This window comes from Coffea arabica, chromosome 2e (assembly GCF_036785885.1).
Source record: "Coffea arabica cultivar ET-39 chromosome 2e, Coffea Arabica ET-39 HiFi, whole genome shotgun sequence".
In the NCBI taxonomy this organism is placed as follows: domain Eukaryota; kingdom Viridiplantae; phylum Streptophyta; class Magnoliopsida; order Gentianales; family Rubiaceae; genus Coffea; species Coffea arabica.
The window spans coordinates 1,725,390-1,750,681 of NC_092313.1; the positions used below are offsets into that span (position 1 = coordinate 1,725,390).

The 25,292-nt window shown below is 36.6% G+C and overlaps 3 protein-coding genes across 4 annotated transcripts; 2 read left to right on the forward strand and 1 right to left on the reverse strand.

Annotated features, from left to right (window-relative positions):
• The first annotated feature begins 2,824 nt into the window (after positions 1-2,824).
• Positions 2,825-10,615, forward strand: LOC113729982 (uncharacterized). The gene is made up of 16 exons (XM_027254377.2): positions 2,825-3,461; positions 4,001-4,122; positions 4,235-4,323; positions 4,427-4,462; positions 4,664-4,757; positions 5,533-5,575; positions 5,670-5,770; positions 6,213-6,277; positions 6,463-6,959; positions 7,039-7,123; positions 7,220-7,345; positions 7,684-8,252; positions 8,520-8,655; positions 8,737-8,805; positions 8,916-9,047; positions 9,856-10,615. Exons 1-16 carry the CDS (start codon positions 3,217-3,219, stop codon positions 9,967-9,969), a joined length of 2,523 nt encoding a protein of 840 aa, XP_027110178.1. The 5' UTR covers positions 2,825-3,216; the 3' UTR covers positions 9,970-10,615.
• Positions 10,616-12,685: 2,070 nt separating this feature from the next.
• On the forward strand, positions 12,686-16,408 carry LOC113729983 (F-box protein At5g52880-like). 2 transcript variants are annotated; one of them, XM_027254379.2, is made up of 7 exons: positions 13,156-13,294; positions 13,778-13,923; positions 14,014-14,168; positions 14,697-14,784; positions 14,920-15,059; positions 15,418-15,563; positions 16,096-16,408. In XM_027254379.2, the coding sequence occupies exons 2-7, from the start codon at positions 13,865-13,867 to the stop codon at positions 16,204-16,206; spliced, it is 699 nt and encodes a 232-aa protein (XP_027110180.1). In that variant the 5' UTR covers positions 13,156-13,294; positions 13,778-13,864; the 3' UTR covers positions 16,207-16,408. The 2 variants fall into 2 exon arrangements, with proteins under 2 accessions (XP_027110179.1, XP_027110180.1); XM_027254378.2 differs by lacking the exon at positions 13,778-13,923 and having other exon boundaries at positions 12,686-13,294.
• A 1,251-nt stretch (positions 16,409-17,659) lies between these two features.
• LOC113729984 (reticulon-like protein B2) lies at positions 17,660-22,172 on the reverse strand. The gene is made up of 6 exons (XM_027254380.2): positions 22,049-22,172; positions 19,794-20,211; positions 18,661-18,841; positions 18,437-18,578; positions 18,165-18,234; positions 17,660-18,057 (listed from the first exon to the last, which is right to left on the reverse strand). The coding sequence occupies exons 2-6, from the start codon at positions 19,999-20,001 to the stop codon at positions 17,888-17,890; spliced, it is 771 nt and encodes a 256-aa protein (XP_027110181.1). The 5' UTR covers positions 20,002-20,211; positions 22,049-22,172; the 3' UTR covers positions 17,660-17,887.
• Between the last annotated feature and the right edge of the window lie 3,120 nt (positions 22,173-25,292).

Sequence of the window (25,292 nt, forward strand, 5' to 3'; positions counted from 1 at the left end):
TAGTATAATAGTTGCCAAAATTAAAACAGCATATGATATAGTGGAATTGCGTGTAAATCACAAAGCATGCATGTGATGCTGATCTGGAAAAGATCAGCTTGGTGACGAGGATTTCTCTCCGTCGTTTCACCAATTGATCTTTCCTAAATAAGACCCCTTGCCTTTTTCCTCTCGTCCAAAAGCCAAAGGGTTCAATTCCTTTCACATTCCAAGTCATCATGTACGGCCACTTTTTGCACCCCTACTACAGTTTCAGCTTTCTTTAATTTGTTTCTTTCAAGTAAGTATTAGAAAGCCACCGGCCTTCCTCTGGTGGTCACCACCAAGCCTTTAGGGTTGGAGGGCAAGGGTTTATACGGCTTTCTAAAACATTCAATCGAGTGTGTGGTGCACTCGTTTGATTCGATGTTGGTTTAATCTCCGTCAGTTCCCTTCATTAGTTCAGTTGAGCCCCTTTAGAATAGGATAAAATAGGAGTAGAAATAGGTGTAGAGTTGACTATTGTCGATTGTCGAAAAAGAAAAAGCAAGGATTAAAAAATTTGAGGTTGAATTGAAGTCAAGACTATTATGACTCTTATTAAGGCCTGTCGCCTTTTCTTCCTACTGTGAAAGTCTCCATATTAAAAAGAAAAAAGAAATGAAAAGAAAGCAGATGGATCCAATGGAGAGAGTGCGTTTCCTGCGGGCTTTCAACCAACAACAGACGCTATTATATTATATTTATAAATAAATGCATGTCACTCAAAACTTTCTTCTTGAGTTGAAAAAGGGGGTCATGGCTGGCTGCCGCAAATGGTCCTCACCTTGCACTCTCTCCATTTCTTCCAACTAAACTTTACCTGAAAATCTTGGTAGGGTATAATTAATCATAAGTACCAACTTGACCTAAATCTTTTCATTACTTTGAAAGCTTAACATTTGCCAAATTCTCAGTGGCATGGTTTCCTTTTCCCGTTGTTTAGTCCGGACATTAACCATGACCTGGAAAATCACTCGTGCTTGATTGAAAGCTTCGAAATGGTCGATAAAGTTATTATTACAGAGTATTCGGGGCAATCAAGAGTTATCATTTATATACTAGTATAATACTCCTACTGCGCTTTAATGATCTTGATTATTAGGCAAAGCTAGTGGGTAGGTCCGGAGATGCATGATAATTAGAAGGGTATTTTGGCCTTCAAATTCCCCAAGCAAAAGAATCAGAACACGTGGAAACATTAAATAAATAAGCTCACTAATTATCAAAACATCATTAATTAGTGCCCTAAGAAAATGAAAATGAAAATAAAACTAAAACACCATACCTGCCTGTTTTGCAGTAGTATTTCTATTTTGTGGCTTATTGGTATTTGGCAGTCTGGGCTCTGGAGAATTTGGAAGGCGGCTAGCCTAGCCGACTCTCTTTGACAATAGAACAACTAGAAGGAGGCAATGGCGTGGAAAGCATAGATAGCATCACCAATAGAGGACGTGGAAATGGGAAAGAAAAGAAGCAAACATGTGCGAGTAACGCCTTTGGGACCGTCCACGGAAAGTCACGACGCCCAAAAAAAAAAAGAAGGGGCGGTGGTGGTGGTGGCGGCGTCTGATACGCATTCTGCACCCGAAATTGAAAAGTTGCAACGGGCCGCCAAGCAGCAAAGCCTGAGGCATGGCGGCAGTAGTCCACTTGTATATACTCTTTCTTGGGTAGATTTGACGTCACAGATTTGGTGACTCGAACCTACTGTAAGGGGGTGATTTAACTGGATTCAAGGAATCGATGGGTACTGAATCACCATCGATCAAACGGATGCATCACGCACGTGATACATTGATGAAAAGTCAAGAGTTCAATCTATATGATGGCTAACTCTTCTGATGGCACATATATTTTTAATATTTGAATCGATGAAATATTGTGCAAAATTTTGAACCATCAAGTGTTTAGCTGCTCTTACTAGACAAAAAAGTTGATGATAGAGAAAGAATGGATTGTAAATGGCAATTGACAATAGGAGGGTTTGGTTAAATTTTTTTAGACAAGTGTTGAAGTTTTTATAAAATAATATAATTAATCCACAAAGTTTTATAAATATAAAAGTGTACAATAAATATACTTTAAATGTCTTGGATACTCGTTAAAAAAAATTATTAATACCGATGGCATACTCCCCACAACCATTAAAATAAAATTTTTTTTAAAAAAAAAACAGCTGCGGACAGCGGGAAGGAACAAGTTGTTGGGCCGTCGGGGCCATTTTGTAGCTTACCTGTCCCGTCAACTGTCGAGTTGAGTAGTATCAATTGCTACTCTCCAAGTCGTATAATTTTTAATTTTTTGACTGTCAAATAAATGAAGAAAGAAAGAATGGACCAATGTCGTCGTCTCAAGTCTCATAATAATCATTCGGGGATATACGCATTTCTCGTTCTCTTCGTCTTTGTACTGTAGCCTGTAGCCCCCCCAACTTGCACTTGAGATCCTCGGTGTGACATATTTTGAGTGCCAATCCAATGCCACCTCTAATATTGTGCCAAGTGTCATAGTAATTCTTGGTCATTTGAAGCAGTGCAAATAATAACAGGACACTTGGCACAATATTAGAGGTGGCATTGAATTGGCACTCAAAATATGTCACCGAGGATCCCATGTGCCCAACTTGCCAATTAAACCATTCATTATTAGGAGTAGTATACTGGTACTCTGGTACTAGTGTATTATTTATCGGTCATCCCCTCCTCCTCCTTCCTTCCCCAACTTTCTTTCTTTCTTTCTTTCTTTCTTTCTTAGCAGGAAAAAACATCTTTTTTTCATATTACCTGTCATTGTCCATTTAAAAGTTATGTAAAAGTTAAACCTCCCCTCCCCTTCCAGCCCCCCATTCTCTCTCTCCCTCTCTATATATATATATGCGTGTGTAAATATATAGAGGGAGGGATTCTTATCACAACAACTCGCATTATTGCCCTCAAAACAACAAACCGATTCTTCTGCGGATCGCATTCATTGCCTCTGTTGATTCTTGTCCTTGATCTTCAACTGAGATTCTTTTTTCTTCAAAAAAGGAAAAAAAAAAAAGCAATAAGAATCACAAAAGAAAAAGGAAATAAGAGAAGGTGATCGATTGAATGTATTAGTGCTCCGTAATTGTTTGACAATTTTTTTTTTGTGGTGTATGAATATATTGATGATTGAATGGTAGTGAGAGGAGGAAGTGGAAGAAGATAGAGGATGGAACAGAAGAAGCACATATTATTATCGGCAATAGGGGTGGGGGTAGGTGTGGGGCTTGGTTTGGTGTCAGGACAAACTGTTAGCAGATGGAGTGGGATCAATAATTACTGTGACAATAATGGTTGGGCCACGGCGGCGCCCGATGGCATTACCGGCGACCAAATTCAGCTCGAGCTTCTCAGGCTCATTATTCCCGGCAAAGACTCCCAAGTCTCCTTTGATGACTTCCCTTATTACCTCAGGTTCAATTCTTCACTTCGACGCCGCTTTGCAAGATTTTCCTTTCCCCTCTTTCTGGTTTTTCTTTCCTTCTCTTTTCCTTAAATAAAACTTTCTATGGATTTTTTCTTTTTCCTCCTTCCGTTTTTTTCAAAAGAATGGCGGTAAAAGTAATATAACCAACAACTTTACTGAGACCGACGTGTATACTATGCCATAGATGCAAATATTTTACTAGTAATGTTTATAGTTGCGCATTTTGAAGTTTTATTTGCTACCAGATGAGGAGATTTCTTTTCTTTTTTCTTTCTTTTTTTTGGCTATTTTCTAGATACTACATTTCATGTTTTGCTCTTAATAACAAGTGCCGTGATGGATCACCCGTATGGTTACTCTTCTTATGCTTCGATGAACTAACCCTCTGCTTAGTTTTCGGACATCCATTTATGATCGTAACTCCTCGATTACTAATCTGAACCAGATTATTAAGTAAATTAGCTTTCCCTTTCAGTTGTATTGTATGCTCTCAATCACCATCTTTCGATGTTTGATGCCTTGGCAGTGAACGTACACGGGTGTTACTCACAAGTGCAGCCTATGTTCATCTAAGGCACTTAGATGCGATTAAGCATACCAGAAATCTTTCTCCTGCTAGTAGGGCCATATTACTTTCTGGACCTGCTGGTACAGTACACACTACATTTGATGCAGTAAAATTATGTATTTTTCTGCTAACTGTTCCACCTGAAGGTGTCTACATATCTGCTTCTTCACTTTTTGTATTATGCCTTTCCAGAACTATACCAGCAAATGCTTGCCAAGGCCCTGGCTCATCACTTTGATGCGAAGTTGCTTCTGCTGGATATTACTGATTTTTCTTTGAAGGTGAACGTGTGGGAAAGGCATTGTTTCCTAATGCATATTGCTTTCCCAGTCTTATATTATTATTATTATCATTACTATCTTAAATCTGGGTCAATTTTTGCAGATGCAGAGCAAGTACGGTACTGCAAAAAGAGAACCGGTACGTAACTTTGTATACGCTGAGAACCTGATGCATGGATTTCTTTGTTTCAATAGCGTTCAGTGGTATTCTAGGTTAAGTCTTGTTTGCGGGACTTGTAGGCACTATCCTTTTGTTTTTTTTAATTTTTTTGCCTGTCCCTAATAAGAAGTTTTTTCATTTGGATCACTTTTCCTTAATGGAACATTGTTTCCTTTTTAGTCGTTCAAGAGGTCAATCTCAGAGTTGACATTGGAAAAGATGTCCAGTTTGCTTGGTTCCTTCTCAATCATTGCAAATAGTGAGGATAATCGAGGTATGAAAGGGAAGCATTTAAATTAAGGCTCTTGCATGCCATGCTGTGATAGCCTTCTTTTGGTTTCTGAATGCTTCTTCTCTTTCAGTGTTATTGCCACAGATTTTATTTTCATGTTAAAAATTTTCTATATTTATTCATTTAAATGGTGTTTTATTAAGTAATTCTTTCCCTACAATAGTGATAAAGAATATTGGTACAGGAGTAACTCAACTTTTCAGTAAAAGTGATTATCTTATAGCGTAAACTGGCTGTTTATTTGCTTCCATTTTGTGGGCTCAGACAAAGAAGGGATATAGTTTGCTTCCTCTATTCATTAAAGTGAACCATCTTGGTTCCTTCATCTTTGAGATGAAAGAGGGCACCAACATGCCCTGCAGGGCTTGAACGCATTGCTAAGAATATGAATGTCTGCAAAACATGACAATTGGTTTAAAATCATACAAAATGGTATACATAATGTGCCATGAACTGTTCATGGTGGCACACCATTGCGTATGCTATTTGTGCTGCTCTTCCTCATTTTATGTTGGTCAGGAAAAATTTATTTGGAAAGAGTTAGAGTTAGCAACAGATGGGCTTTAAATACTAGTCACTTATTGTTCCTCAACTTAAGGCTGTATAATATTTGCCATCTTGTGGATCTTATGGAACTTGAAGTTGGAGGCTACGTGTTGGGAATCTGTTTGGTTTTTGTTTCTTAAAGTTTTATATGCATGGTCTTGCATACATCTTTCATGAGCTTCTTAAAGAATCCAAATACTGATTATTACAGGTACATTAGCTAGGCAAAGCAGTGGCTTTGACAGTAAATTAAGGTAGAGTAACACTTCTCTTGTCTTTTGCTTGCTCATTAAAGATAAGACCAATTAGGTTTATATCCACTACTTACATATTGACCATTTTTTATAGGCACACAGAAGGAGTAAACCATTCTCTAAAGCATCGCAGAAATTCCTCTGTCTCTTCAGATATGAGTAGCATTAGCTCCCAGTCATCATCTTCAAATTCAGGTAAACATGGAGCTTTCAACTTTAGCAGTAAAGGAGACTACATAAAAGAAAAGGAAAAAACATTTTGATATTTGATGGACTGACCAATTTCTTCACCCAATTGACTAAACTTTTCCCGCATTTTCTTTTCTAAACATGTCTTCCTTAATTCAGCATTTTTCTGGAGTTGCTATTCTCTCTACTTCAATCTCTGATGATGTTGCATTTAATCTTTTGTTGATACTGGGGAATTCTATCAAGTATATCATGTATTCCTTTTTTTTTCAGTTTTTTTTCTTATCTGGATTATTGTCTGGATGGAAACTTTGAAAAGGAGGACTGAAATTGCTGCATCTCTTCTCTTGCTTTTTAAGCGCTTTGAGAGAATAGAAAGCTCTTTCTGGTAGATAATTTCCATATTGAAAACCTTTTATGTGATTGATTTTTCTATTATTAATTTTAGCTCCTCCCAAGCGCATCACCAGCTGGTGTTTTGATGAAAAGATTTTCTTACAGTCACTGCACAAGGTAAATCTTATTGTTCAAAGTCAATTCTTTGCCTACTACCAACAAAATGTTGGTTCTGTTGCTTGTTGCATTCTACTGCTATTCTGGTTCTTTAATCTTCTGATTTGATGATATATTCTAAGTAATTGTGAAATGCTGGTACTAGAATTCTTAGTGTGCTGAAAAGAAGATTTTTAATATTGCAGGTCTTGGTTTCAGTCTCTAAAAGTAGCTGCATCATTCTATACATCAGGGATGTCGAAAGGCTTCTTCTCCAGTCCTCCAGATTATACAAATTGTTTGACAGAATGTTAAAGAAATTAACAGGATCAATCGTGGTACTTGGTTCCCGCATGTTGGATCCTGAAGATGATTGTGGTGACGTGGATGAGAGAATCAGTCTTTTATTTCCCTATGATATTGAGATTAGACCTCCTGAAGACGAGACTCATCTTGTGAGCTGGAAAGCTCAATTGGAGGAGGACATGAAAAAAATCCAGATTCAGGATAATAAAAATCATATTGCTGAGGTACTTGAAGCAAATGATCTTGTGTGTGATGATCTAGGATCAATCTGCCAAGCAGATACAGTGATTCTAAGTAATTATATAGAGGAAATTGTGGTTTCTGCAATATCTTATCATCTGATGAATAACAAGGATCCAGAATATCGCAATGGGAAGCTTCTTATATCATCTAAGAGGTACCCAGTAAACTATGGCGTACTTGGTTTTGTTTAGATTTACACATCCTGTTTCTGATGCTTACACGCTCTGGTACAGTTTGTCCCATGGCATGAGTATCTTCCAGGAGGGAAAAGGTGGTAAAGACACTATCAAGCTGGAGGCAAGCGCTGAATCTTCCAAGGTCAGTTTGCGTCTTGATAAAAGATATTTACTCAGGAAGTGTTCCAAGAATGTAAATATTGACAAGGTTAATAGTTCTTTTTCTCATCAATGATAGGGTCCTGAAGGGGAGGAGAATGTTGGCTTGAAGTCTGAACCAAACCCCACATCCGAAAACAAAACTGAGACTGAAAAATCAGTTCCAAAGAAGGATGGTGAAAATCCACCTGCACCGAAAGCTCCTGTAAGTCTAATCGTGTGGTATTAGATCCTTGAAAAGGGAGACAATGCCACCATTTCATGTTGGATGCTGCTCCTATATGTTTCTCCATGTCTTCTATACTTCTCTTCCATAAATTTCAAGTTTGTTGGAAAATGGGCTAGGTTTCAACCTTAGGTGATGTTTTCTGGTCAGAGAATGCATCACTTCACGCTAAATTAATTTCACACAGCAGAGAAGTTAGAGGCATAAATAGCAATTTCAGACAGTTTAACATGAACTTTATGCCTAGTGTTCAATCCACAAACTACTCTTTCATTCATTTTCTCTTATTGAAACTTCTTGTGTACTTTAAACTACAGGATGTGCCTCCAGACAATGAATTTGAGAAACGTATAAGGCCTGAGGTTATTCCTGCAAACGAGATTGGCGTGACATTTGCAGACATTGGTGCTCTGGATGAGATTAAAGAATCACTTCAAGAGCTTGTGATGCTTCCTCTCCGAAGACCAGACCTCTTCCAAGGGGGTCTTCTAAAGCCTTGTAGAGGCATATTGCTCTTTGGGCCTCCTGGTACTGGAAAGACAATGCTGGCAAAGGCCATTGCGAATGAAGCTGGAGCAAGTTTCATAAATGTATCAATGTCAACAATTACTTCAAAATGGTTTGGTGAAGACGAAAAAAATGTCAGAGCTCTTTTCACACTTGCAGCAAAGGTTTCTCCTACCATCATTTTTGTGGATGAGGTTGATAGCATGCTTGGCCAGAGAACCAGAGTTGGGGAACATGAGGCTATGCGGAAGATTAAGAATGAGTTCATGAGCCATTGGGATGGCCTATTGACTAAGCCTGGTGAAAGAATTCTTGTTCTGGCAGCAACTAACAGGCCATTTGATCTTGATGAAGCAATAATTAGGCGGTTTGAACGCAGGTATATTCATAGTTACACCTTTTTTGGATTTCACGTTGTCAAATGTCAAAGCTGATTCTATCACTACCAACTTCATCTGGAATGTTGTTGTCCATGAAAGTGAAAGCAAGATGAGAAATTGTTTTGGTTTATGTTATATGTTGTGTGTTGTTTACCACCAGTTCTCATTGTGAAGAATGAAGACTGAGTTGTAACTTCTCGTTTCATATATTCATGACGCGTTTTTGTGTATCTGGTTCTGGATTTTACTCAGTTTCTGCTTTACAGGATCATGGTTGGTCTTCCTTCTGTGGAGAGCAGAGAAATGATCTTGAGAACTCTTCTGTCAAAGGAGAAGGTAGAAGACCTAGATTTTAAGGAGCTTGCAGCCATGACTGAAGGATATAGCGGAAGTGATCTCAAGGTTTGTTTTGGTACGTATGAAGTTTCTGGATTGCAAATTTTTGTAATCTTATATGAGCTTTTCATTTTCTCCTGAAAGCAGAATTTGTGCATTACTGCGGCTTATCGACCAGTGAGAGAGCTGATTCAACAGGAGAGAAAGAAGGATATGGTAATTCTTATGCAAAGTTCTTGCACTTCGCTTCCTAAGATACAGTTTGGCTAGTATTTTTTTTTCTTAAGGTTTATGTTGATTTTCTTTTTCCTTCTTTCCCTGTGTAGGAGAAAAAACAGAAAGCTGAAGAAGGGCAGAGCTCTGAAGATGCTGATGAAGGAAATGAGGAAGCAAAAGAAGAAAGCGTTATTGCTCTGAGGCCCTTAAACATGGAAGACATAAGACAGGCCAAGAATCAGGTAATAGTACTGGCTTTCATCTTGTCATATGGAGCAAGTTTGTTTTTTAAACCATATCTGCTGTGAAAAATTTGTGTCCATTTGTTCTCCAATGTGCAAAAGTTTCTTTTCTTCTGATAGTTTTGCATTCTTGTGTAGGAAGATGAGTAGTTAAATAGTTCCCAAAGATAGGTTTAGTCGAGTGTTTCTGTCATGTCCCCATGCCAAGTAGATTGGGAGTTTTAGCATACTATATGACTGCATTTTGAGTTATCCTTGGGTCATTTATAAAATGTGTGGTGCCCTGAAATGGGAAATAGTACTCTAGGGGAACTCTGAGGATATGGGAAATCTACTCAAACGACACGGACGAGTCTGGAGGTATTCTGCGATGAGGTGAAGATGTGGCCATCCGATGTTCCTCCCATGATCTTGTAAAATACAGTTCTTACTTATTCACAACTATTAAAGGACCTACTTAAAAGTTCCAACACATGCGAAAGTAAAAAATAGGACTCATGAGCCAGCTTCATCTTTTGTTTCCCCTGGTAACTGTGCACCATTTTCTGCTCAAAGAGCATGTCCTTCGTGTCACTTTAATTTGCCAAATTTGGTAGGACTGAGGCATTCCTGTCCCTTGATCATCTTGACTTCCAGTAACAGTAGTAGGAATCTAGTTTGGCAGCAATATGTCAACGCCACTCGTTTTTTGTTTCCATTTTTCACATTTTTTTTCCTTCTCTTTTGAGCATGTGACCTTTTTTTCACAGTATTACGCAAATTTTTTTTTTGTCATGTAAAACCTCACGAGGATATTTTGCAATTGCAGGTGGCTGCCAGTTTTGCTTCCGAGGGTTCTATCATGGCTGAGCTGAAGCAATGGAATGACCTATATGGTGAAGGAGGTTCAAGGAAGAAGCAACAGTTGTCTTACTTCCTTTAGGTCACTGGCTGCCTGCATATACAGACGCTTGTTACTTAAATCCTTTCCTGTTTGGTGATACTCTGAATCAGCAGAAGGCTGGGGAACCAGGAAACCCCATTGTCCCAGGATAGCGCAGCATGGAAGTGGTGAAAGCTGTCACCGCAATCTGGCCGCAATGAATAACTCTTGATCGCCCCAGAAGAATTTGATTAGGCACAAAATTCTCCAAGCATTTCGGTTGCCCTTTTGGAACCACTCTTGAAAGAGGAGAAAAGAAGAAATGCTAACGACTATGTTCGATATTGGCTGAACCACGTTAGCTCTTCGGAGTGGAGGATGTTGAAGATGTTCTTGTGTGGTTTTTTTGTAGGCTTGAGACGTGGGTTTTAGGTGTTTTGGGGGGAAAGGGGGTGGGGGTGGGGTATGGGCATTTGTTAGTCTGTTTATTTTATTGACTCGACTGTAATAGATTCGATGAAAAGCGGATAGTCCATTCGTCGTGTAAATTTACTGTTGCATTTTGGTAGTATTCTTTTTGCATTAACTCCAAGCAAAATCAGTAGGAAAGCGTCATACTTCTCATGTACAGAGGATAAACTCTTCTTTTTATCGGATTCTTGAATCACCAGAGTATTATACGAATATATGATTGGTTTTATGTGAAGCATGAAATTCAAGATGGATAAGATTATTGGTGTTTGATCTGATAGAGTGGTATTTTGAGCCTTCAGGAGGGAGGGTTATCACTAGTGATAATTTCGACATCTAGCGCTGAAACGCTACCCTTACGCTAATGCTTGTAATGATTTTAGAACTACTACATGTGAATATTAACTTCAAATCGTGATTGCCACTATTTTTGTATTTTTTTTTTTGATTAATAACGTAGTAGTGTTTGATTAGTCTATTACATTTAAGGCTTTTAAAGAATAAATTTATGAATGAATTTGATTTTTTTTAATGGTGTTATAACTCATATTAAATACGTTGTTGTTATTACTGGTCACTGACCAATATTTCTAGCTCCGCCACTGCAAGAACAACGGGTGAAATGAATTTACCAAAAAAAAAAAAAAAAAGGTGAAATAATGCCAAAATCCCAAACCTGTAATGTTGCCACCACACTCAAGTGTCACCATTCCATCTCACTTCATCAAATCCCCTCGTAAAAGGTCAAATTCCATTTTGCACTTGCACTTCTAAGTTATGGACACACTTTCGCTTTAATTTTTTAAATTTTAATTTTAAATATTGCATCCCTTAAAATATTAAGTTTATTCAGTTTTAGTCTTTAAGTTTTTAATTTTGTACACTTCACCATCTGAAGTGTGAAATTCATCACACAAAATTGTGAAAATTAGAATAATGAGCGATGCTCAAAACTTTACTACTAAAAAGATTGTACTCGCTAAAATTTATAAGGTTAATTCTAATAAACTCTCTTGACAAATACTCTACTCATTCCTCATCTAACAATAACTAGTATACAACTCTCCTCTCTACCTCCCATCTTCTCCAACTCCTCTCTTCTTCTTTTTTTCGTTTCATTTTTTTCTAATAAAGTTTTTCTTAAGTTTTTTTAGTGACAGTTTTCTGTTTCTCTTAGAGATTCTAATGAAAATTTTCTGTTCTCCTAAGGATTCTTATGGAATTTTTTGTTTTTTTTTTTTGTTAAATCTAAATTTATTTCAAATCTGGTTGTTAGATTTGAAATTTTTTTTGGATCTTTAATCTATTTCAACAGATCTTATCATCATTATTGGAGATTAAAAAATCATTACTTAGTAGATCTGGCAATTACAATATGTAGCGATTTATGTATTAAAAACAACTACGAAATTTCTTGTATTTTTCAGATCTATTTTATAATTTTTCGAATATATTGTATCTGTTAAACTACAGATAGATGTTTAATTTCTAGTGATGTAGATCAAATAGCGCTGGACGATTTCCAACAATTTGTCAATGAAATTTGCTTTTATCCAAAAAAAAATAAAAAATTACTCGCATTGCCTTGCTAAAGATTCAATCACATCGAAACCACCCTTGTGCTATTGAAAATTTTCCAATCAAATGTAATTGGGTCGGGCAGTCCAATTTTGCAAGTGATCCGTCTCACTTGATTTCTGCAAAGTGACCAAATTAACTATACCTCCAATTTCCTCTCTTGAGCCCTAGCACTTTGCAAATCTTATTCCAAATTGGCAATTGTTTGTTACATGCCACCAAGTCTATGCCTCGTCAAATTTGTCTTCAGCATTTCGTTCTCCTCGCGTATTTCAGCATCAGCATTTTCTCTCAACTTATGTACGGCAATTCTCGCGAACTCTTCGACTCATTCGCATGTCTTGTGATCAATCCACTGAAATAGCACTAATTCACAAGCCCCCATCTAAAATTTCTACATCCTATGAATTTCTCCAAGGGTTGTTTGCGGTCTAAGACGTTTTTCTCTTTTTTTACTGGAGATGTCTGGCCCCAATGGCAAGTCACAGATGACTTTGATCCTATCGAAATGACTGAATTCTTCGGGATGTTCAGGTCACATTAATCAGTCTTTGGCAACTCTTGGTTACTGGTAATTGAATTTTTATTTTCAGTTCTTCCAGTTTCTCAATAGAAGAATGAGGGATTTCGCCTGAACAAGATGAAGTTTTCGTTTTGTCTGGTGTTATTTGTATTACTGTACCATTATATGTTTGACCAGGGGCATTTTAGGAATCCAAGGTGATAGAGATTTTGTGGGGTTAATTTGGCCACTTCGCAGAATAATGACGGGTGCACATGATCGAATCAACTGTACAAATTGGACTGCCGCCGAGCGCCGACTTACATCCACTGGATTGGGAATTTTTTCAATAGCACGAGGATGGATTGATTGTTGCAATTCAACCTTCGGGAAGGGGGCAAGGTAGGAAAAGAGTAACATCGGTGTCGGAATTCTTTAAAATTTCCCCAAAAGGACGATTCTGAGAAATTAGACAGCTGTTCGAGAGTCGGTGTGGGATGGCGGTTGGAGGAGGAGGAAAGTGGGTCTGTTTCGTCTGCTTCGCTTGACAAAATTGTAGGGCAGCTCGGTGTTTGATATTGATCGCTTAATTTTGTTGTGTTTTTGTTTTTGGCTTTGGGATTACTGAATTTCTCAAGATCAAATGGGATGTCCAAAAGAAAGATATGAAGAACTTAAGCTACACGAGTCCTTAACAAATCAAAGCTGCTCTCGTTACCCATTGGCCTGCAAGGAGCTGGCATTTATCCTCAGAAAAGCCTACTCTAAAGCCCCAAAAAATCTGCAATCTTTGCTCTTCCAGGACACGCTCGATGCCTTCCGCCTCCTCCCACAGTAATTAAATCTCCTTGCACTATTATTACCTTTTGTTTCCCCATTACCTACTGGAACATTCAACTCAGTTTTCGTCTCTTCTTTTGTGCTTTTGCTATTCCAGATTCTGTTTTGGTTTTGTTAGTGATTTGAATTGATTGCTACTTGTACCAGATATAAATTGGGCCCTTTTTCAAATTTTGATTCTGAAGGTGATGTCACTGCATATTTGGCTGAAACTCGGAGAAATTAAAATCACCCGTTCTCAATATAGGCACTAAGGATGAAAGTTTGTGGTTTTTTTTTAATATTTTTCTACAGTAGCATTTTCATTCTGAACAGGTGTCAAGAGAGAAGTTAGAGGCTAATGGCTTATCATATTGCTGTGCACAATAAGATAGTAGCTGTTACATGGATTTCTGGGGGGCAGTATTTGATAACTTTCCAATGCAATTTTGCACAAGTCAAAAACTATCTCATAGAATCATCGTGTTGCATTTTCAGAAATGAAAAAGCAAAAACAGAGGGATGGCCTTGAATTGGACGCTGATTTATAGCAAGTACAGAGGAGTTTAGTGATCATTGTTTGTCATGGTAATATTTTTGTGTGAACTACCAAGACATAATCAAGCCCTCTTACCCGCAGTTAGGTTGATCTGGGAGTTCCCTTGCTGCACATGAATTAGTACTTAGGATTGAAGAGCAACATTTCTTATGTGAATAATTTTTTTAAACTATAGGGTACAGTCGCAAAATGCCATCTCAGCAGCTAATCTCCTCCTCCAGAATGCCGAGTCTACTCTTCCAAAACAAAAGAAGGTGTTGGCAGTCACAGAATTCAAACATGCCATCGTATCTTCTAAGAGGCGTAATAAGGCCCAACAAGAGGAAGAAGGTATTTTTAACTGAGAATATACTGTGTTGTGTGAGAAACATAAACATGGTGCATCTTTTTCTTGAGAAAGAAAACAATCTTGAAATTTGTTATTAATTGTTGTCGTGTTCATTTTTTCAAAGATGCCTGGAATTTTGTCCAGCTAGTGAACATAATTCCATCACTGACCTGTATAACAAGTTAATGACATGCATCTCATTGCTGAGATATTGTACAACCATGTACTTGTACCTTGTTTTCCTGCAAGACTCTCGTTGCTTGTTCATCATAGGCTCGTATACCTGTGTTGAATGCTGTGTCAATGTGTAGTTGAGGAAAGTGGCAGAAAAGTGACCTGTAGGTAAAAATAAATGAATAAATTATTTGTGCTTCTTGGACATCCTACGCTAAAATAGGTAGGATCTTCCATTGTAGACATCCAATCACACCAAATTTTTGCTTAGTAGCCGATGGTTATATAAATCTTGCAAATTCTTTTATTGGCTCATATTGGTTTGCCATTTTACTAATTTTGTGGTGCTGTTTCAGGCCCATGCCAGTTTCCTGAAGATATCCTTATACATGTCTTCAGTTACTTAGATTTGCAGTCTATAGTTTCAGCTGCAATGGTCTGCAGGTACTTTCCCTTTAGGCCGTAACATTTTCTTTGTGACCAAGAACTTAGGTTCACATATTTGGTATTTGATGTTACACATGATTTCAGTTATGATCCATCATTTGACAGTTACTCCGCGGTATGGTCAATTTGCAGGTCATGGAGTTCTGCAGCAGGTGACAACCATCTATGGGAGTCACTGTATGTCAACTTCTTTGGTGGTTCTGATAAATACACTGATACAGTAACTGGAAGTGACATCTGTATCAGAGAAAACTTCAAGAGAGTGTATCAAGGTAGGTCTGAACTTTTTGTAAAAAGGAGAACGATGTTCTGGCTCATGTTTTGTTTGACAAGAAGAGAATTTTAAGGTGCTTGAAAGTAATTGAAATCCTAGTTAGGCTTGAAGTATTTTATCTCTAATGTCCTCTGGTGAATTATGATCTGTGTTATTTGGTTCCAACAATTATTGGCATTGCTCACAATCACAATGAATATACTCTTTCATGAGTTCCAAGGTGTTGTACGAGCCCCGACATACGGGTGTGCAGTGTGATCGTGAAGGGCATGTTTTACAGCACTGTTTTTGTTTCCCAGTTGGTTTTCCTATATGCATTTTCTCTTTAGAAGTCAAAACCATGTTTTTCATTTCAGAAGTATCGTCGAAGAAAGTTGCACCATACAGGGGCTACTGTTGGCACTGTAGTTCAATAGTGTGGCTCACCGACACTAGATGTTATAATACACATATTGGACGAGATTGCACAAATCCCAAAGTTATTCCAGTTTCAATGGCTCAGGTAATTATAGATGCCTAAGTTTGCTCTGTGTTCTTTGACTGTCACCCACCATAGCATGTTGCAAACTTAAGGGCCCCCGTGGGTTAGGTGTTTTTGGAGCTTCGAAACTTTACTGTAGATCTACATTGTGAAAAACTTTATTTATGTGATATGTTTTGGGGGTGTTTTTAAAGTTTCAAAATTTTTGGGGAATTTTTAAAATTTAGTTTACCCCTCCCACTGTCTCAACCCTCCCTACCGGCTACCAGCCCTCTCCTCCAATCTAGAGAACGGGTGAAGATGTGTGCATGTTAGTGTGTGTTTTTGCGCTTTTTTGGGGTTATTTTTGGGCATGTTTGTTAGGTGTATGAGGGTTGTTTTTGTTGCATTTATTAGGTATTTTTAGAGATGATACCGTAGAAAAATTAGTTTTTCCCAAAAAAGGTTATGATTCTATGAAATAACTCTATTTGTTTATGAGCATTGCTAAATGTCATTACCCTCCGATGTACAAAATATTTTGCTTAAGTTGGAGAGGTTTTGTAAAATGCAGATTGTTGACTACGTATTGTACGATTCTCTTCCATCAGAATCTTCTTCAGACAGTAGTGATAGTGATATAGATGACCTGTGTGTTCTTAAGATGTGGGCGTATGCCAAGTAAATCGGCCAACCTCTTCTGTGGCAGTACAGACATAATAGAAGGTGAATGTATATTTTTTGACAACAGAATGGTGAATAATTAAATTCTTAATCCCATTCGTACCTTCATACTAGGACCTTCGTTGCTATATTGGTTCTGTAAATGGAACATTATCAGATTGTGGTGCATGTGATTAGTAATACATGATCTCTCAGTTCCTTCATACTCTGTACTTTATCAGCTTGGTTCTTGATGCTTTCAACTATCCGCCTTACCCCTGGTCTCACTTATCCGAATCCCTTTTGATAATTATTCCATCGTAAACACACTTCAAATGTGAAGTAATTGCTCAATAACTTGAGACCCTTCAGCATCAAGTGGCATGTATCAACCGTACAATTTCAGCTTTTTAAGTTCCATCGGCACCCAAAGTCTTTCCTCAAACGTAAATGCACAAGCATTTCGAACGCAGAATGCAATTGTGAAAACCACTTTGAATTTGCATCTTAAAATTCTAGGAGAAACATTTATTGAGTGGCGAATATTTGTGTAGAGGAAAGGAGTTAGCCAAGTCATATAAATGATTTTATGACTTCTTTTGTTGATATGGTACGGTAGTTGAAACTTGAGAGTAGACAAAAGAAGTTCAGAAGGCACAAGCAGAATTGCAAACCTCGCTTTGACGTTTAGCCTTTCCTGACCCACCTTGTAAGCGTTCCCCTGACAGGTCCAATGTCAGTCGAAATTTACAATTGGAAAATGATAGATTATGCGTTGCATCCGCGAAGGCTACAGTTATTTGAAACGAAATGCATACCATCCTAAGAACAGAGTAGAACGTTTCTTCTAAAATGGTCTCTCTCTCTGTCTCTCGGCTTGAATATGCTTCGAACGTTCATTCGCTTATTATCCTAATGCCATCCCCAGCCAGCTCTCTTTTGTTTTTCACGCCAAAATCGAGCCGGCATTCCATTGCTTGAAGGCCATTTTTGTCAAACCAAAGGTCCAGCGAAATTGTCTTTCGATACAGTCAGCCACTTGCATCAGTACATCAACAGACGCTACCGCATTTGAACGACAGCAATAAAATGAAAAACCTAAAAAAAATTTTAAGTTAATTTATATACACTATCAATATGTACATTTTACTATGATTAAATATATGACACACGTACACCTAACAATAATAATACATATGCCATCAATGTGCATAAAAAATTAATTCAGTTTTTTTAATTGTAAAATGTTTTCGAAATGGCGGGAATTCACAATAGAATGGCAAAACAAGGCTATTTTTCAAAACATCTTCCAGAAAAGAAACATGGGCCCCGGCCCATGTCACAAAATACAAGAACATCCAAACGGTACCGAACAGATTTAAGAAGGGAACCGTCAAGATGAGCACAGATCAAAACTTCGCCACTCATTTGTCCAAGTATGTATAATAAAGCAACAGAAAAAAAAAAAAACTATCTAAAAGGGGAACCAATTTAAAACATAATTTACTCTCAGTATGCACAGCGAACAATCCATGGAAACGGCTGTGTCAAAAACAATATTAGAACTCAACTACCAACCATACCATATTCTTTAGAACTATTAAGAGCGCGTAAGCATCTGCTCTAAAGATTGTAACAGGTCACAACAACATGTAGAGAAACACTTCAATTGGATGGCATCACCATTCACCACCTCAACATGTCTAGACAAACTTTTTGTCCTTCAGGGGACCTCTTGGAATTTTGCTCAATACCTTGGCGTTGAAAACAGCATACTGCTTCTTGATCTCTGCCTCAGCTTTCTCAGCAAAGGAATCAACTTGATCCTCATATTTCTCATAGAGGACAGGCACTGTGTGCAGCAGAATGAATGCTGTTTTGAACAAAAGGGAAACAGAACCGGATCAGAACAACAAGTAAATAACACAGCCAGACAGACAAGTGTAAATGAAGTGCGCTACTTAAGAAACTATTACTTACATATGTAAAACAAGGTCAGGAAATTGCAGCAACTCCCAAGAATTGAAAATACCCACAAGCCAGCAATCACCTGAAACATAAAAGGTTCCATTCAGCAAAAAGATTTATAATATTGCACTCCGGTTGGTGGAGGGCCTACATTTCCATCCCCATTAAAATGAATCTTCTCCCTCCAATTTGTTCCAAGGTTTGGTTCTGTGGGAGTCACATTCAGTCCTAACACTAATGAATCCAAATATTAGTTAAAACACAAACAATGGAAGATAACATACTGCAAGGAATTTTTTCAAATCTCTCCCAGATGCAATTTCACGTAGGGCAGCAAGTGCTCTATTGACTTCAATTCTAAGAGCAGAAGCCACACCCAGAACTATGTCTTCAGGAAGAATGACTTCTGGAAATTGTGGTGGTGACCTAATAAGTGAAAGATCAAGTTAATTCTCTGACAAACCGAAATAGAAACATTAGAAAGTACGATAAATGTCTACAAACATACTTGTTAATGAAGGTGGAAGCATTTGACCAAAGAAACAGGACTGCTAGTGCAAGAATCAGAATGTGGCAAACTAGAGTAAGCAAGTGGTATTCAAGCAATTCAAAAAGCACCCAAATTGCTGTCACAACACCGAGCACACTAGCAGAAATCTTCTTATCCCTCCAAAGGAAAACATCAGCGGCTGTCAGATAAGAATATTCCCACGTCAGAATCTATGAGAACATGATTGTGCTTTTGCATATAAACATTTGAAATACATGCAGAAGAGAAGCTACAACATGAGAAAAAAGGAAAAAAAAAATAGAAAGCAGGGGGAAAAAGTTCCACCCGAAATAATCAACCACATTGCAACAAAATGCTATTACCACTTCTTTTTTCTTGCACGAAGGAATGAACCACCTTCAAATGCTTGATATCGAAATCATGTAATGAACCAGGGCTAAGAAAAAAGCCCTTCCACAGTCTACATGCTTAAAATGTAAAACTCTAAATAAAAACACATTTGCAGGTGGACTACATGCAAGCTGTATAAACAAAGGAGAATGCTATTGACGCACGATAACATCTCATTATGTCATCTATAATGTATGAAGAGGATCGCAAACATAGATCTATCATCCTGTTTTCACTCATCAGGCATTCTTGCAATTCAAATTTGAATCTGTAAGATTGCATTTGCACCAATTGAAACTGTAAAGTTAATAAGAATAATCTGATCCAGGAATTTGTTTGCAGATTTTCAAAACAAAAATGATGCAGGATATGAGCATAAGCCAAATGACGATAAAAATTGGTGCTAGTCAAAGTCTTCGCACAAAGCATTAAATCGAACAAATTGGAGCGGTATTTTACAATAAGAACAAAACCACGACATAGCTCTTAATCATCTGAAAATCGGCGATTCTCAATCAACCAAGATAATTAGCAGTATTATACGCATAAAATAAGATGCAGTAAATCGTGGGCCAATGTAGGGAAAAACTATGTAGATTTGAACGATCCAATAAAACCAGGTATGCCCAAACCCTGGGCACATCCTCTCTCTTATTTAAACCCAATTCTCAAATTCACGTAATTAAATGTGTAGATACAAAAATTTAGAGAGTTATAAGATGAATAGGATAATTCCGTACGTTTACCGCCGCCTAGGACCTTATGAACGGGCTTCTCACGGCCGAAGAGGCGATAGATCTTGGCCTTGATATCTTTGGACGACGGCTTCTTATCCTTACTATCGTCATCGGAATCTGAGGAGGAAGAATCGTGACTGTGAAATTTCTCAGTGATCTTCTCCTTCACAGTTTCGACTACTGAATCGTGTTCACCAGCATGTTCGGCCATTGCTTCGATGGATCACCGATTCTGCTGTAGTCGCCGGTGTGGAGATCTCTCGATCAGTGCCTTTTGCCCTCCCGCAGGGCTGTGTGCTCTTTTCAGTGAGACTGCGGTTTTCCGGCTTTTGATTTGCTTTTGAATATCCGGTTGTGTGATATTTCGGGGGGCTAAAAATGGGAAAATCTCCGAGCCTGAGGTTCGGGTTTTGAAACGAACCTGGTGGTTCGGAAAAATCGTTAATCGATGAAGATCGGGCATTAGAAAAATAGAAAGATATCAGTTGCTTTCTTCGAGGATAGCCTAACGACGTTAGGTGTTGAGCACAACGGCCTTTTTAACCCGACTTTTTTCTTGTGTGTACTTTTCATCCTCTATTGGGTTTTTTTTTTTTTTTTGGATAAAAGTTCCAAACTCAAATCGACGTATTTTTTATGCGGCTTATATATATTTTTTGAACAGAATTCAGTTTATATATTAATATAATAAAATATACACAACTTTAGCAACCAGTATACAGGAACAACAATTATTATATATTTCTAATATTTGTTTGTATTAATAGATTTGAATTATTTTATACTTATCGATAATTCATATTGTAACAATTATTTTAAACTTAAAAAATACACAATCATTAAATTAGATATTATATTGCAATCATGTGAAACTTGTTTCTTGACAAGATTATAAATATTAAAAAAAGAAAGAAAAAAGCATTTATGAGAACCAAAAAAAAAAAGAGAAAATGGAGATGAGCATAGGCAGCAAACGTACCATCTAATACCGTGATAAACAACAAAATATTTTTTTTAAAAGTAGAAAGCACCGTAGTCTTTAAAAAGAAATTAAATGCATAGAAGTAAATTGTCAAACGGCGTCAAAGTGCGGTTTGTCGGGACGTGTATGCTCCGAGCCATTGGTTTACGCAGGGTAGTATCCAACCGTGTCAGGATTTTGCGAGGCCCAAATCAAAGTTGCAGTTCTGCGGAAGCAGGTCAATGAGGAGGGGTGGACCGATTTGCAAAGCATTTGGGCTTGAAGATTGGGATTAACAGTGGAAAACCCAAAAAAAAAAGTGGACATCAGTCGTCTGAAGATTTTTTTTTTTTTTTTTGGAAGGATCATTCATCTAAAGTTCAATTCCATTTTCTGTCTGTCTGAAAGAAAATTACAAGTAATTATCTTGATGAATAAGAAGTTGAAACTATTAAATTATAATATGGAAAAAAAACATAAAATTACTATTTGATAGTGGAATTTTTATCGCTACATTTTTACTACTAGTAAAACTAACACACGGATGTCTTCACCATCTTCCAATTGTTCTGCACATATATTTTTTTAATATTTTCCTTAACCACTTTACGTAACTAAATTGAATTAAATCATTCTTAAATTGTTGAGATTTAAAAAATATGAAGTGTATAACTTGTTCTACAACCAACAATTCCTTTTTGGGTTTTCCACTATTAATTTTGGGGTCATCCAAAGTTAGAAAAAAAAAAAAAAAAGAAGAGTAGTTTTTATAGTATCAAGAATGAAGATGATTCTTCCAATTGAGTGTTGAAAGAGAAAGTTGTAATCTTTAAATTTTAGAAATTAGATAGTAATGTTAAATATGAAACCCGGCGCATATCAGCTGTTTTACTCGGAGCAGCCTTCATCCCAAGAATGCTTATATGCTGCTACCAGTTAGGCACAAAGTAGAACAGCTGCGGTTTAGGAAATATAAGAGAAAAAAAGATGAAAATTCAGGATTTTTTCCTCGTTTAGGAGTTTTAATTGGAAAGAAAAGAAAAGAAAAGAGAGATGAATTGGGCTCCAAATTTGGAAAGGAAAGGAATATCTGATCATCCTTGAGCAGAGTAACCTAAAGCATTCTCAATAGTTTCCTATACTAATTCAATTTACCCACAGTACAGGCCAATTATAATCAATTTACTATACACACGTGCCTCTATTTGTCCCCAAAAAAAAAAAAAATTTGTGCCTCTGTACGTGTAAATTTCATTCCTGAAAAGAAGATCAAGAAAAGGAAGAGTATAGAAATTACCGCAGAAAATCGGATGTTAACTATTGCTGGAGCCATTGCCAAGACACTTTCTTTACCCAGAAGCACGAAGAACAGCGCATTCAAAAAAATCAATCAGCAGGTACCTGAGGTGGAAGCACTTCCGAATGGAATACTCAGTGGCTTGGAAAACAAAAAAGAAGGCATTTCCCACAATTTTATTCGGGTATATCCCCATTTTTGTGCACTAGCCACAAGGAACATTTTCGAGAATATGCTTTGGAATAGAATTTAGGGATAATATCAGAAACCTCCCCTGAGGTTTCTAGCAATTTCACTAAGCTCCTCTAAGATTTAAAAAATTACACATACCTCTCTTATCATTTAAAATGATAATTTTACCCTTACATATTTTAATGAAATTCTCTTATTTGATATGCTTATACTTAGAACGAGTTTTAAAATTATTTTTATTTTTTTTCCTTCTTATTCTTTTTTTTTTAAAAAAAATTCGCCAATAAAACTGTATAACTATCACTATTGCCCCTAGATTTCTATTATAACCAAATGTCGAACTAGTAATTTTCTTTCGACGAGTTAATTTTCTATGTAATCCAATATTTTTGCTGATATTTGTTTTCTATTTTTTTGGTATTAAATTAACAATAAATCAAAAAGAATTTGCCCAAAAGCACTACTAAATTATGATAATCTCATTACTCAAAAAATTTATAAACTCTAAATAAATTATTTCAACATTTTCTTTTCTATCTTATAAATCTAAATCCATAATAAAATATCATATCATAGTAATAAAATTATTATTATAGTTGTTTATCAAATAGTAGATATGAATATGAAAAATTTGGCACCTTTTCCTTATAATTATACTAAATAATCTTATAATTGTATAGGAAAATAAATTAAAACTCATTCCACAAGGACATTTTTGGGTATTGATTTAAAAAATTGTCCAAGTCAATATTATTTTAATGTTTTATTACTAAAACTATCAAATCAAGGGAGGTAAGTGTAATTTTTCAAACCTTAGGGGAGTTAAGTAAAATTGGCAGAAACCTCAAGGAAACCTTCCTTGAGGTTTCTGAAATTATTCCTAGAATTTATTCAAAGTAGGAGTAGATATAAAATATGCTTTCGAGATCAATAGTAGAAATAGATGTAAAATATAATATATCGTACCAACAAGAAAAAAAAAAAAAAGAATATGCTTTGGAAGGGTGTCAAAGGTCGCTTAGTTGTATTAAATTGGGAAAGTTTCCGTCCATAGCTAGGCTAGACCATTCCAGTCTGCTATGGTCCATGTAAATCGCTTGCCTAAAACTACTTATACATCGGGATTCAGGACCCCAAAAAATTATCCTTATCCAGTCTTTGATGGAGGAGAAACTTGTGTATTAAAGTACCGGATTTTCCAATCAAATCCACTGGGCTCGTATCCAGTCTCTGCCTCATTAGTTTAAGCCCAATTATTACCAAGTCCGAATTGCAAATGATTGGCGGTGACATGCATGCATGGACTACCAGCATTTGGATCCCACGGGTTTATAATATAGTTGTTATTATTATTATGAACTTGTGTAAGTATAAATAATTTGAAAAAAGAAATTAATAACGACTCTATATGTTTATTCATATTAATTTTAAAAAATTTATGTATTCTAAATGTTAACCATCATAGTAATTTTTTTTTAAAAAAACTTCTTTACGTATTTTTACTATTATACAGTAGTTTTTATCAAATATTATAACACATATGGGTAGAAATTTATATGAATTTTGTCACAAAAATGATTTCATTGGAAGAGCGAGGAAGCATAAGAATAAATAATTCAATCAAGTTATGGTATTACTCATCGAAATTTTAAATTTTGATAACCCTTTTCAAAAAAAAATTTATATGTATATCTTTTTTTTTGGGTTGTAGACACAGTTTTATAATTCATACACAATTTGGCATTGCAATCACACGTGATTGAAACTAAAAATTAGAAATACTGGATTCAAATCCATCTTCTCTCTCATCGCTTCTTAAATTCCTATCCCTCCCTGATAAAATTTTTATAAATAGAATAAAAAAGATTGAAACGCCAACTTGTACTCTTCGACCCATACAAAGTGCTCGTTCTCATTTGCTTAAGATTTTGTCAAAGTAAGATTATGGAAAGTGATTATAAAGTATAATCAGAATAAGTAAAAATTATTCTTTGCTAAATTATGAATTTTAGCTCTTTTTTTTTTGGTATAAAAAATATATAATCTAAAACAAAAATACCTAAAAATTGATTATCCGTAATCAGAATTTATAACCAACTAAAATAATTGACCCAGAACGAGCTAATCTATTAGCATAATCTGTATGTGATTTTCTAGAAGCACCAAAATTCAGAGAGATTAGGACCTTTCAAATTTGAACGAACAAAAGATGAGAAAGCACTCAAGTCAATCCAACATCAAGTGGGATGAATGATTGCTTAAAAATTGGAATTCAAAAGAATAAAACAAAGCGGCTTTTCTGTCGTCAATAAAAACTCAATACATTACATTACTCTCAGAATTTATTGCCGCAAGACAGGATCCATTTCCATTTGAATTTCGCCTCAGGAGCCAACCAAGACCACTAAATTGGGGACTATATATCGGAAGGTCCTTTTCCTGTTCCTGTTCTTTTGTTTGATTGTGGTGTCTTTATTTCTTTTACGTTGGTCCTTGTTCAATACTATAAATTTGTCTTACGTGCATGGGAGGACCCGCCATCACTACCAAATGAAGTCACCCTATGTGGGCTGTCTTCATTGATTTTTTTTCGATTTTCTCCGTGGAGTTTCTACTCCCGTCGATTTCCTCTTCCCTCCTAAATTAAAATAAATTATGATATAAAAATATTATCGTTGCGAGAAAAAAAAGAAAAAAGAAAAAAATGGGAGGACCCCGGGAGCTTCTTCATCTATAGATATTACCCGCGGGTTGACGTTTTTCTATTTTGATTGAACAGTATCCACAAAATCTCCATGGAGCTCTTTGCTTCCTAAGCCTGTAGGGCGTACACAATTTTACCAGGCGACGCATATTTTTCTACCAAGGCGTATTTAAGTTGTTATACACATTGCTTCAAAACCTATAGCCAAATGTATCAAAGCCTTTTTTTGTGTTGCAGAAAAAATTTGGTATCAGTGACCGCTCAAAACATGAAAACTACTGTATGTGTTTGCTGCGCAAGGAACTGAGTAGAGTGTTGGGGAAGGCGACGTTTCGGGAGGAAGAAAAG

Bases quoted from the DNA above. Each gene is read 5' to 3' on its own strand.
- LOC113729984 (XM_027254380.2), bottom strand. From the start codon at position 20,001: ATGGCCGAACATGCTGGTGAACACGATTCAGTAGTCGAAACTGTGAAG. The intron at 18,235-18,436 runs GTATGTTATCTT...TTTATGTTTCAG, and splicing joins ATTTGAAAAAATTCCTTGCA to GTGATTGCTGGCTTGTGGGT. The intron at 18,058-18,164 runs GTAAGTAATAGT...TGTTCAAAACAG, and splicing joins CCTGACCTTGTTTTACATAT to CATTCATTCTGCTGCACACA.
- LOC113729983 (XM_027254378.2), top strand. From the start codon at position 13,104: ATGGGATGTCCAAAAGAAAGATATGAAGAACTTAAGCTACACGAGTCC. The intron at 14,785-14,919 runs GTACTTTCCCTT...GTCAATTTGCAG, and splicing joins TCAGCTGCAATGGTCTGCAG to GTCATGGAGTTCTGCAGCAG. The intron at 15,060-15,417 runs GTAGGTCTGAAC...TTTTCATTTCAG, and splicing joins CTTCAAGAGAGTGTATCAAG to AAGTATCGTCGAAGAAAGTT.
- LOC113729982 (XM_027254377.2), top strand. From the start codon at position 3,217: ATGGAACAGAAGAAGCACATATTATTATCGGCAATAGGGGTGGGGGTA. The intron at 4,123-4,234 runs GTACAGTACACA...ATGCCTTTCCAG, and splicing joins ATTACTTTCTGGACCTGCTG to AACTATACCAGCAAATGCTT. The intron at 8,656-8,736 runs GTTTGTTTTGGT...TCCTGAAAGCAG, and splicing joins ATAGCGGAAGTGATCTCAAG to AATTTGTGCATTACTGCGGC.